Genomic DNA, 13439 nt, shown 5'->3' on the forward strand with positions numbered 1-13439 from the left:
GAGGGAAGAACCTAGAAGTCTTCTTTTTCAATATCACGTACATGGTTAAATGAAAGGTTTTGGAGGCAGATCTGGATTCTAACCTGGCTCTCTAATCAGCTGTATGACTTTAGGTAAAATAGCTGTTTATGTTTCAATTTCCTCATTTATATAACTTACTTGTGTCTCAGTTCCTCCCACTCATACAACTGGAAAATAGTGTGTAGCACAGAGTCTAGCATATACAAAGTACTGCTACTTCTATCACGATCTCATTTCGTTTTCACAAGCAACCTGGACTTTGCGTAGCATTGCCCCATTTTTCAGAAGCAGCAGCTTAGATTAGAGTAGGTAGGCGATCTGCCTAAACTTTCCGGGCAATCTGTCTGCGGTCTCTTCCGCCTACGCAGCCCGTCCGCCTTACTTTCCTGTCCGCGCCGGGTTTTCTCGGGCGGCCCCGGGGGGAGGCTCCTGTCCGGCAGCGCGAAATCCGGCGCCAGGACTTGGGCGCCGCCGCGCTGGCGCCGGGCGGGCGGGGCGGGGCGGGGCCGGGCGGGGCGGGGCGGGGCGGGCGGGAGGAGGGAAGTTGTCGAAGTTACAGGGGAGACGCCCGCCCGGCCGCCCGGGCCTCGCCTCTGCTCGCTCCCTCCGCCTCCTCCCGCCCCGAGCCCCAGTCCGCCCGTCCTTCCTTCCCCTCCCGTGCATGATGGAAGCACCATGGCTGCGGCGGCCCAGCTCTCCCTGACACAGGTAACGCCGCCGGCCCGGCTCGGCCGCTGTCCCGGGCGGCCCCTCCCCCACCGCGCTGCGGGCGGGCGGCCGGGCAGTTTCTGTGGTGCGGGCGGGGCGGCCGCCGGGGCGGGCGGGGGCGAGCGGCGGCGCGAGGCTGAAGGTGCGTGTGCGGCGGGGCCGTCCGAGCCCGCAGCCGCGCCGCCCCGCCGCCCCGCCACGACCCCGCCCCCGCTCCCCGCGCCGCCCGCGGCGCCGGTGCCCGTGCCGGGTGGGCAGTGGCCCCGCGCGGCTCCGCCTCGGCCGCCGAGAAGTTTCCTCCTTCCAGGCCAGGAGCGCTCCAGGTGGGCTCCCGTGGCCCTCGCGCCGGCCGCCTCGCCCCCCCAGCCCTCGCCCCGCGCGGCGGCCCCCGGGCTCCGCGGCGCTTTCCGAGTTAAAAGTCGCCTTCCCGACGCGGAGCCCAGCCCCCCCCCCCCCGGCGGGGGCCGCAGCCCGCCGCTTCCGTCGAGCCCCGCGCTCCCCTCGGCACCAGCCTGGGCCCCCTCCGGGTTCGGCCGCGCCTCGACCCGCTCTCCTGGGCTGGACCTCCGCTTCCGTCGCCTTCCGCCCCCTCGGGCCGGGGAGGGGCGTCGCGTAGCCGCCGCCTCATCAACAGGTGTGACGGCTCCGCCCGCCTCGGCCTCGGCGCTGGACGGCCGGAGATGACCTCCTGCGGGGCCATGGTCGGCCCCTTCCTCGCCTCCCCCGTTCCTCGGAGCCTAGGCCCGGTGCTTCCCTCTGGGAGCCTCGTTCCTTCGTCCCTGTAGGAAGGCGGGCCGCGGTCTTCCCCCGGTGCTCTCCCGCCGAGGTGGCCGGCGCTTGTCCGGCCCCGACCCCAAGCCTCCCGGCCTTACACTTCTCGGCGGGTCCGCCCTGCCCGGAGCGCCCGCCACAGCCCGCGCGCTGCCCGCTGCCTCCTGCCTCCTGCCGCCTTGTAGTCCCCTTGGCCTACATCCGTCGCGCTTCTCGTGGGCCGGTGCGGTCGTCGCGCCGCAGCAGAAGGCTCTGGGGTGTTTGCCCCGGCGCTGTGAACTCGAGAGCCCGAGCGACACCCGCTCTCCTGGGAACCCGCCGCCACCCGCAGACTCGTGCCTCAGGTCCAATAACTCACTTCAGTTTGCAGGAATTCTGTTTCCTAAGTGACGTCTGGTGGTTTCCCTGTTCTCTTGATGTCGCTCACCCTCTTTTGACAAGCAGGTAACCGGGAAGAATCCTTGGAATGTGGGGTTGAGGGCTGGTGGCGGACCTCTTTGGAAGGGCCCCCCTGAGATTCAGATGTGCGCGGTGGCGGCAGTGACTCTTGGGTCTCACTTTTTAGGAGTCTCGTTGGCTGTTGGCAGGCCCTTGCTTTCTGGCCGCGCTGGCCGGGTCGGGCAGGAGCTTACCCCTCTTGAAGTCTTCTGTAGATTTGTTTCTGAGTTGTTTGCGTACTTTATTCTCTCTCCCTGGCCAATGTTTCTAGTTTCTGTTTATTATCCTTCATCTCTGGACATTTTCTTTAGGCTCTTGTCAGTTTTATAGATAGTTACATAATGGAAATATGTTGTGGTTGTGTGTTTAAATATGAACATGTACACAGAGTAAGTACTGAATCACGAGTATTCTTCAGTGTCTCACATAGAAGAACGTACATTGATGGTTCATTTATATTGATAATTCAAATTAAGCCAATTTAGAATATTTTTATTTTAAGACATTAGAGGCAATAAGTTCTATGTAAAGGGACAGGAAAAAGAACCTTTCTAAGTGTTAATATACCCTAACGTGCCGCCTCGTCATTTTAAAACTTTTTTAACTTATGTATTTTTTTATTTGATTTTTTTTAACTGCTGGAAACGAATAAACTAAGGTAACAATGCAACCTGGTTTCACATTCATTATTGATCTATTTGTGTCACACTCCACCCCCGACCCCCAAACACACACACTTAGGCATACTCAAGTGAGAAATCATCCAGGGCAGGGACACATTTTAATTCATCTGTCTTCCTCAGTGCCCATCTGGAAGAAAGTGATTAAAAACTGTCTTTTGAATCACTGAAAAATTTAAAGGACTCTGTGACAGTTAAAAGATTAAACAGATGCTGAAGTGAGTTTCTACCTCTGGTCATGGGATAATGATAAAGTTTTGGAGTAGGTTCTTTCATTCAACAAATATTTGTTAAGTACCTATTATGTGCTAGGCACGATGCTAGGATTGTCTTGTTTATAGTTTTTTTTTTTTGCCTTTATCAGTTCAGTAAAACTGACAGTTTGGGGGGAAAATGTGAAAAACATTTTAATTTACTCCTTCCTTCCTCTTTCCTTGACTGACAACCAACCCACCAGCTCCCCAGCCACCAAAATAATTTATTTAAATTATCATATTCTAGCTTCTTCAGAGGATAGAATACTAGAGTAATGGAACTTAGTTCCAGTCCCAGATCTGCCAAGAGCTAACTCTATGGAATTGAGTTAGATCTCCAAGGCCTCAATTTTCTTAGTTTTAATATTCATTCAACAAATATTTGTTGAGCATTCATTGTGTGCTAGGAAATATGTGTTAGATACTAAGGATATGTTAAGAAACAAATAACAATTCTTGGAGGCAAAACATAGAACTTGTATTCCAGTAGGGGAGTTTGAATGAGCTGATCTAAGGCCCTTTCCAATTGAGATTTCTTTTTTATAGACCATATTTTATGATTTGTAGCTCTAGTGGGACTTTCCCGGGGTACTTTAGTGTTGTGTAGCCTTAGTGTTTCCTCTCTCTTTTTTTTTTTTTCACTTTTTAAAATTTCAAGTAGGCTCCACACCCAATGTGGAGCCTAACACAGGGCTTTAACTAACGATCTGACCCTGAGATAGAGACCTGAGCTGAGATCAACAGTTGGATGCTTTACCAACTTAGCTGCCTAGGTAACCCTAGCATTAGTGTTTTGTAATTTCAGTTGTCTTCACTAGACATTCGATTTTCTTTTAATCAATATGAAGTAAAACTTAAATGAGAAAGATCTTGTGATTTTTGCTTGTGGTGATTACAAAAAAGATACTAATACTTTCTCTCTTTAAGCTTTCCCAGTGGCCCATTTCTTCTTCAAGTCTGTATCCTTACTACTACTACTACTCTCAGCCTTTTTTACTATATGTAAAGAGTGTTTACTGTATATATTAGGGTGTTACAGTATGCAGGGATTTTTACTTCATTTAACTTAACACTCCATTTTACAAATGAGGGAAGTAATTTATGAGCTAATAAGTAGTAGATCTGAGATTTGAACCAAGGACTGTAGGATTTCAAAAGCTGTTTATTTCACTCTATTCTCTGTACTAGACACTTGGCATATCCAGTGCTCCCTTGTATTTTTGATGCTCTTTTTCAGTAAATGGTCTATTTCCTAATTAGATGGTAAACTTTTTGAGGATGGAAGCCCTGTCTTTTGCCTCTGAATCTCCAGGGTCTTTTATGCTATTGTGAGTATAGAAGTGGTGTCCTCGATGATGATAAAAGTTTTATTTTATTGAAATATGACATGATAGGAGTATTTAAATGATTTTCCAGCAGCAGTTGAGCTTTATGTTGCAGTTTTCTTGTGTAATTTAGCAAAGATTCTTTTTTAATAAAAAAATCCCTTAGAAGGGGACTTAAGTGAAAAAATCTTAGTATATGGTCTAAAGCACTATGTGCTATAAGAATAATACTTTTCCTTTTTTTTCCCCATACTCATTTGAGATGAGAGAGAGCATACTCATACTCATTTGAGATGAGAGAGAGCACAAGCAGGGAGGAGAGTGAGAGGGAGAGGGAGAAGCAGACTCCCTGCTCAGCAGGGAACGCAGCCCATCCAAGGACCTTGAGATCCTGACCTGAGCTGAAGGCAGATGCTTGACTGATTGAGCCACCCAGGAGCCCCAAGAATACTTTTCCTTTTAATACTTTTTTAATTGCAAGAGTGATATAACTGTATTACAGAAACTTCAGAAATTGGAGAAAAAGAATCCCTCATAATTTTGTAGTTTGTGGTGTTTATTTTCAGTTGTATCAAAGAATACATGATGTGTGTTAATAAATGTGTCATCTTAGTGGTCTGGTTTAGCAATATGGCAATAAATATCAGGATACAGTATAAAAATTACATGTTCTCAGAAGCAGAGTGTGTGTATTTAACATGACTATTAAGTTCTATGAGAAGGACACCATAATGATATTTTTCTTTTGTGCCTGCAATTACAGTCCAGTATACTCAGGAAATCATCCTTCTTTGAGTGATATCCAACTGTTTTCAAAAATGGCTTGGAATGTTCAGCATTTGGGAGGAGTTGTCATAGTTAAAATTAATTAGGAACAGTTGGGTTTGTCCAATACAGAGTCTCCCAGGAGTAACCTAAGAGTGTATTCCTTTGTTTTCACTCTATTTGGGGATAGAATGGTAACGGACTAAAAAGTAGTAGGAAAAGATTGAGCATCTTTATTTAGTAATGAACCATAGTTTTTATCTCCTCTCTTACTAATAGTCTGACTTAAGGACTCAGTCTAAGGTGTTTTACTTGTTCTTCAAGGAATTAAACATACTTACACAATTCTTTACTTTGTGAGTTTTGCACTTAATGATACTGGAACTATGGAAACCAGAAGAGGAAAACGGAATGAGTGAGAGAGAGAATGAAAGAGAGAAAGAGAGAAAGAGAAAACTCTGGTTACTTGGAGAATTGAAATTGTAGAACTACATGAAAAGTTAATCCAGGCAGAGTTCATTAGGCAAACTCCTACACTGGAATTTCATGTTAAAGTGGTTAAACTCTCATCAACAAGATAAAATATTATGCCTTCATTAAAAATTATGTTTATTGGGAGCTTATAATAATATGAAGAATATTGTAATTTGAATGCTGTATTACAGCAAAGTGGAGACATTTTATTTTTTTATTTTTTATTTTTTTAATTTTTATTTATTTATGATAGAGAGAGAGGCAGAGACATAGGCAGAGGGAGAAGCAGGCTCCATGCACCGGGAGCCCGATGTGGGATTCGATCCGGGGTCTCCAGGATCGCACCTTGGGCCAAAGGCAGGTGCCAAACCGCTGTGCCACCCAGGGATCCCGAGACATTTTATTTAGAAGAATGATCTAACCCAGTTGAGCAACTATAGAAAAAAGATTGGCAGGGAAAAAAAAGCATCAAGATTTTTGTAATAGCATGTTTAGTTTTTATTTACCTTATTTTTTTTAAAGATTTATTTATTTATGATAGACATAAAGAGAGAGAGAGAGGCAGAGACCCAGGAGCAGGGAGAGGCAGGCTCCATGCCTGGAGCCCGATGTGGGACTGGATCCCGGGACTCCAGGATTGTGCCCTGGGCCAAAGGCAGGCACTAAACTGCTGAGCCACCCAGGGCACCCAGCCACCCCCTTTATTTACCTTCTTTTTGATAGTGAGCACATATTTATTCTGGAATCTGCTGATTTAGCATTTCTATATGACAACTCTTTTTGAATATTTACTGTTAAGTTGAAATTAATGACTATATGTAAAGTGAAAATCTGTGTTCTACGATTGCATTTACACTCATATTTCATCTTAAAAATTCCCATTTTTACACTTGGAGAAATTGGTCAGAAGAATGATAATAACTATTGTTATAGTTGGTTTGGAAAATTGTCAGAGGACTAATTTATAAGTTTTTGTGCTGCTGTATAATTTATGAAACATTTTATGCTCTCATTTGATTTTCATAATAACTAACCAGCGAGGCTATTACTCTTATTTCAATTTTTTTTTAATTTTTATTTATTTATGATAGTCACAGAGAGAGAGAGAGGCAGAGACACAGGCAGAGGGAGAAGCAGGCTCCATGCACCGGGAGCCTGACGTGGGATTCGATCCCGGGTCTCCAGGATCGCGCCCTGGGCCAAAGGCAGGTGCCAAACCGCTGCGCCACCCAGGGATCCCTATTACTCTTATTTCAAATTAGAGAATACTAAGGCTCAGAATTTGCAACTTAAGTTTTACAGTCAGTAAATAAAAGCGTAAACCCATGTTAAAAAAAATTCAAACAAAAAAAAATTCAAACAATATCAGTGAAAATCTCCTCCTCTAGGCCCTGAGTCTCCTTCCTAGAGATGGTCATTCTTGCCACTTCTGTTGTGTGTATTTCCAGCAATAATCTGTGATTTATATGTAAATATGCGTAATTTTTCTTTTGAGTAAGCTGCATATTGTTTTATGGCTTATTATTATTTTTTTAGCTTAATCTGAGACATTATTCTCTACCAGCACATACAGATCTCCCTCATTATTTTCAAAACTTTAGGATCTTTCTTTATAAGAGTATACTGTAATTTATTTAACTAGCCACCTCATGATGGACATTTCTGTTGCTTCCAATTGTTTGCTATTACTACCAACAGTGCTGCAGTGAATATTCTTTTACACACCTTTGTGCAAAGGTGTGAGTGTGTACTTTAGTTTTTGGTAGGTATAATTTTTGGGCCAAAGGATTTTTGGATACGTATTGCTAATTTGCATTTGGAAAGGTTGTACTAGCAACAATTTGAGTGTGTTTTTCCTTCTCCATAGCTTCATCAGTACAGCATATTAGCAAACTTTTGTTCATTGCCAACTTGATTCAGAAAATGATGTTAAAAGTTGGCCTTATGCACTGTACTTTCCTGTCACATAAATGTGAACTTTTTAATATTTTGTATAAAAGGTAGAAGTGAGATGTAAGGAACTTAACTTTGTGATATAAATAATGCTTTGACGATTTGACAGTGCAATTAAAAATTAAAGGTTGGAGCTCTTTTAAAAACTTGTTTTTTATATGATATAGATGTACAAAAAAAAGTAAGCCTCATTTCCTCAAGCCCCTTTAGTTTGAGTATTTTGTAATGGGAATTTAATGGTATCAGGAGTCTCTCATCTGAAATAATCGGACTGCTTATATCTTGTTTTATCTCAATAAAAATAAAAATTTGGCCAAGAACAATGGGGCAAGACCATACTTTTTTGGAAGAAAGCTTCTGTATACTTGGGATTTTTTAGATCATGGTTTTTCAGCCTTGGCACTATTGACATTTTGGGCCAGGTAATTCTTTGGTGTAGGGCAGCTGTCCACTGCCTGTGGGATGTTTTACAGGTCCCTTATCCATGATATGCTAGTAACACTTTCTCGTTTGGGATAATCAGAAATATCTCTAGTTATTGCCAGATGTTTCCTGGAGCACAAAATTGCCCCCAGTTGAGCATCATTGGTTTATATACATACTTTTTGAAATTAGTGACCCAGGAAGGAATATAGGAGATACCGAGGTAGATGCTTTCCTGGGATAGGCATGGGAGGATAGCTTATCTTCATATTTTTATTCCTAAACCTGTCATGAGCCATGAATGGCTAATTGTGCATAGATTTTGAACTTAAAAAACTTAAATGGTAAGAAACTGGAAATTGTGAATTTGATTCTATATGTGGTTTCTTTTTCTTAGTGGGCTAAGTTTTAATATAAAGATAGGGGAAGGAAAACATACCACTATTGTGAAAGAAGAGGAGTGATGTTTCTTAAACTCCAATAAGCAGTAGATACTTTTAGGTAATTTACATATGTCATTTCACTTAATCTTCATAGTCTTTAATAAAGTAGCAATTAAGCTTCTGTATTACTTACTTAGGGTTGTGTTGTAAGTGGCAGATTTTTGAGATTTGAACCTAGGCACATCTGTTCTTAGACACATTTGCTATACTGTTTCCTGTAAACAGTCATTGACAATAAATCAGACAAGTATGAAAATGAACATTCACATGATATTATGTTCCTTCATTGTTATGTAAAAGGAACAAATTATTCAGAGTGAGGTACATGTATGTGTGTGTGAGGGAGAGAGAGAAGAGGTCAATATTGGGATAACAATAATTAATACTTATTGAGCACTTACGTGTCAGACACTGTTTTTAATAATCTTTACAACCTGAGGAAGTTTTCAGTAGTCCTTATAACTTGATCATCCTTATTTGTTTCTCAAAAAGAAATTTAAGCTCAGAGATGAAGTAATTTGTTCAAAGTCAAGCTGCTGTTAGGTAGTAGAGCCAGAATTGTAGGCCAGGTAGTGTAAACAATTCATAATAATTATTATTATGGTATAGATAGATTCATTCAATTGAATGAATGTGTTTGTATTTTTGAGGGCAGAATAATAGCTCTGACAGATCTAATTATGGTACTGATGCTTGCTTAACTGAACATATGTTCTAGGCTGCAACATCTTTTTATGTAAAAACTTATCATTGCCTACACCACATCTCTAGAAAGTGATTATAATACCAGATAGTGGAGAGTTTTTATAGACTTGATAGAAGGTAGTATTACATTTTGCAACCTAGAAGTTTATTACTAATGTAAACCTAAGCTTGTCTTGGTTTGTGTACAATATTTATTTTCAAGCTAATATTCTCTTGGACGTCTTGGAGTTCGTTCAGTATTTTATTGCTAACCATGATACCACATATCAGAAAATACTCCCTAAGAGACAAACTCTTTTATTGAATAAAACATAGAACTACTAGGCTTAAAGATATCTGATACCACTCCAGAAATGAACATTGCTGAGAGCTGGGGTGAAATAATGGGAGATCTTGGGCTTTGCAGTGAGAATGTCTTAAATCCTTTATTTGATTGTGTAACAAGTTTCTTAGCCTCTGTTTTTCTTTTTTTTTTTAAGCTTATAAAATAGGGGATAAAACTTGCAGGTTTTGTTGTGAAGATTATGTGAAATAGTGGATATAAATGTCTAAGATCTATTGATCAATCGATCAATCGTCTATTTATTTATTAAAAGATTTTATTTATTTATTCATGAGAGACGTAGAGAGAGGCAGAGACACAGGCAGAGGGAGAAGCATGCTCCATGCAGGGAGCCCGATGTGGGACTCGAGCCCGGATCTCCAGGATCAGGCCCTGGGTGGAAGGCGGTGCAAACCGCTGGGCCACCCAGGCTGCCCCAAGATCAATTTAAATGGTAGCAGCTAATAATAAAAATAACAAGAACAACTGCCAGCCCTAGCCAAATGTTTACAATCACTGGATTTGGTTATTTATAGGGCTGTTAATTTTTATGAAATGTACTTAAAATTTTCATAGATCATTGATACCAAGGATTATTGATATCTTCATTTTATCTTGTATTCTTTTGGTATAGCACATGTATATCAGTAGGCATATATGAAAAATTGGAAACTTCTGTGCACCAAAGATGCTTCTGTTATTGCTGGTTGATCTCTTATTTCAGAAACCATTTACTGAATGCCTTCTGTGTGTCATCGCTGTGTTAGGCCTTAGACATAAGAGGAGAGCAAGGCTTAGACTCATGTATGCACTGAAATTCCTTTTAGTCTTTTAGGGAGATAACAGTGACTTTCTGGGATGAGAGGTACCTTGGAAAAGGGTGACTGAAGTAAGGCCCTGGGGTGGTGTGAAGTATCCTGTGATTCTGATGGAACTTTTTGTAGTAGTTTAGTTTTTGAGTTGATTGATAGCATAAATGACATTTAAGTTGTACTTAAAAGTTGTACTATAGGAACATTTGACTCAAGTCAAATTGTATTTTGGTGTATAGGGTCCACATTGGGGGAAATAACATCCATTTTTAAATGATTTATTCTCTGCTTTTTTCCCTCTATAAGAAAACAAGAATTTTTAACCCAGAGACATTAGGGAGGAGTTTCGGGGATAGGCTTCAAAGAATCTGTGACCTACTCTAAAATAGTATGGGAGACACAGAGAGAGAGAAAGAGGCAGAGACATAGGCAAAGGGAAAAGCAGGCTTACTCTGGGGAGCCTGATGCGGGACTCTATCCTAGGACCCCGGGATCACAACTTGAGCCAAACAAAGACAGATGCCACTGGGAGCCCCAAGTATCAAATTTTCAAATTTTCTATCCCTGGGATACTGAGAGAAATTTTATATAGTGGGAAGAACACTGGACTTCATGCCCTGAGCTGAAGGCAGATGCTCCACTGAGCCACCCAGGCATCCCTTACTTCTTTTCTTTACACGTTTCTTAAAATGTGGTTGTAACCTTGCTCTCTCTCCACACACCACATATGTATATACATATGTATATATAATTTTATATTGTTTTCTTTAACTTAACATTATAGGTGTTTTTCTACGTTATCTCCATAGCATCTTTTTAATGTATTTAGAATATATTCATTAATCTGATGTTTTATAGTTTACTTAAACCCTATGTATAGGCAATTTATGTATCAATTATAATTAATGCTGTTGTTAATAACCTTTGTGCCATTTGCTAAATCCTTTTTTGCAGAGTTATAGATGGTACTTACTACATAATTGAATTATTTTTCTATATATACCTTTGAGTTTTGAAGTTAAACTTGAGTGATTTTTACTTAATTTATGTTTATAAGATCTTGAATGGCAAAGCAGATAACAGCAGTATTTTACTCAGATAGGAACAATAATCTTAAAAATACTATTATGAAGGAATTAAATTGAATATATTTAATTTGGCTTCAAACCACCTTTATAGTTTGTAAAGTTTGCTTAGCATGGGAAGTTAGCATTAAAAGTTGTAGCTTGAGGAAGATAGATGGTTTCAGTTTGCATATAGTTTTCATCCTTCTTTGCAGGCTAGGATGCTTTCATTCTTAGTCTTGTTCTCTACATTCTGTTCCATGTTTTATGTTTTTTATTCTAGCACACTTTCATGCAGGGCCTTGTAAGACCTAGGGGTGGATTCTGGATCATCTTGCACTTTAGAACAAACAGTTCAAAAACTTGACTGTATTGACTATACTTTGAGCCAGACTTGAGATGTTCAGGTTTGTCTCTGTGCTTGACAGTGTTTTTTTCTTTTATATACCCTCACAGCTTTATGTGACAAATTTCTTCCTTATTTTATTTATTTTTTAAAAGATTTTATTTATTTATTCATGAGAGACACAGAGAGAGAGAGACACACACACAGGCAGAGGGATAAGCAGGCAGAGGGAGAAGCAGGCTCCATGCAGGGAGCCCGATGCGGGACCCGATCCTGGGACTCCCATGCAGGGAGCTTGATGTGGGACTTAATCCTGGGACTCCAGGATCACACCCTAGGCCGAAGGCAGGTGCTAAACTGCTGAGCTACCCAGAGATCCCCCTCCCTGCATGGAGCTTGCTTCTCCCTCTGCCTGTGTCTCTGCCTCTCTCTCTCTAATAAATAAATAAAATCTTAAAAAGAATTGATTATTGTTTAGGTAACAGTTATAGTTTTTCATCATGAGGCTAGGTAGAAGGAAAAGCATACTTTGAAATTGTAAATTTACTGAATTTATTTCTAGTGCTAGTTTAAAAATATTTCATATGTGAAAATTAATGGTATTTTTGATGTATATTTGCATTTAGAATTATGAACTATCAAGCACTATCAAGCACTAGAGGTACTGAATTTATAAAATATTTAAGAATTGTTGTTAACAAGCTTTCTTTGAGATTCCTACATAATTTTTAAAAAATTTTTAAAATTTACTCATTTAAACTAACAGTGACATATAGACTGTATATCATACAATTTACCCATTTAAAAAAATGTACAATTCAGTGATTTTTAATCTATTTATAGATGTGTGCAACCATCACCACAGTCAGTTTTGGAGCGTTTAATCACCTCAAAAAGAAACCTCGTATGCTTTAGGTATCATCTTCTTCTCTGCCATTCTTTCCCCAGTCCTAAACAACCACTAATCTGTTTTCCTTCTCAATTAGATTTTCCTAGTCTGGATTTTGTATGAATGGAATCATGTACCATGTGGACTCTTCTGACTAGTTTTTCACTTAATATTTCTGAGGTTTATCCAAGTTGTAGCAAATACCAGTACTTCATTAATTTTTTTTTTAAAGATTTTATTTATTTGAAAGAGAAAATGAGCAATGGGGAAGGGGAGTGGGACAGGGAGAGGGAGAAGCAGACTCCCCATTGAGCAGGGAGCCCAATGTGAGGCTCAATCCCAGGACTCTGGGATTATGACCTGAGCCAAAGGCAGACACTTAACCGACTGAGCCACTTAGGCACCCCTACTTCATTCATTAAAAAAAAAATTTTTTTTTAAGATTTTATTTATTTATTCAGACCGAGAGAGAGAGGCAGAGTCACAGGCAGAGGGAGAAGTAGGTTCCATGCAGGGAGCCCGACGTGAGACTCGATCCCAGGTCTCTAGGATCACACCCCGGGCTGCAGGCGGCACTAAACTGCGCCACCGGGGCTGCCCTACTTCATTCATTTTTATGGCAGAACAATATTTCATATAATGTTTATACCACATTTTCTTTATCTTTTTGTCTGTTGAAGGACGTTTGAGTTGTTTTCTCCTTTTGGCTGTTGTAAATAATCTGCTTTGAACATTCATGTACAAGCTTTTGTGTGGATGTATGTTTTTATTTCTGTGAATATTTATCAGGTCATATAGTAATTTTAGGTTTTTTTTTTTTTAATTTTTATTTATTTATGATAGTCACAGAGAGAGAGAGAGGCAGAGACACAGGCAGAGGGAGAAGCAGGCTCCATGCACCGGAAGCCCGATGTGGGATTCGATCCCGGGTCTCCAGGATCGCGCCCTGGGCCAAAGGCAGGCGCCAAACCGCTGCACCACCCAGGGAATCCCAGTAATTTTAGGTTTAATTGTTTGAGAAATTGCCAGACTTTTCCAGAGCAGCT

General features: G+C 41.2%; 1 protein-coding gene across 3 annotated transcripts in view; it reads left to right on the forward strand.

The window, feature by feature from the left end:
* The first annotated feature begins 569 nt into the window (after nt 1-569).
* Nucleotides 570-13439, forward strand: part of EPS15 (epidermal growth factor receptor pathway substrate 15) — a 140936-nt gene continuing 128066 nt past the window's right edge. The window contains exon 1 of one of the 3 annotated variants that reach the window (XM_055341670.1): nt 570-729. In XM_055341670.1, coding sequence (XP_055197645.1) covers nt 697-729 — 33 coding nt within the window. In that variant the 5' untranslated portion in view covers nt 570-696. Of the gene's footprint in view, nt 730-1381; nt 1945-13439 lie in introns of those variants that run through there. The other 2 variants (XM_055341669.1, XM_055341668.1) reach the window with 2 other exon arrangements.

The sequence above is a fragment of the Nyctereutes procyonoides genome, unplaced genomic scaffold, assembly GCF_905146905.1.
Source record: "Nyctereutes procyonoides isolate TBG_1078 unplaced genomic scaffold, NYPRO_anot_genome, whole genome shotgun sequence".
Taxonomy (NCBI): domain Eukaryota; kingdom Metazoa; phylum Chordata; class Mammalia; order Carnivora; family Canidae; genus Nyctereutes; species Nyctereutes procyonoides.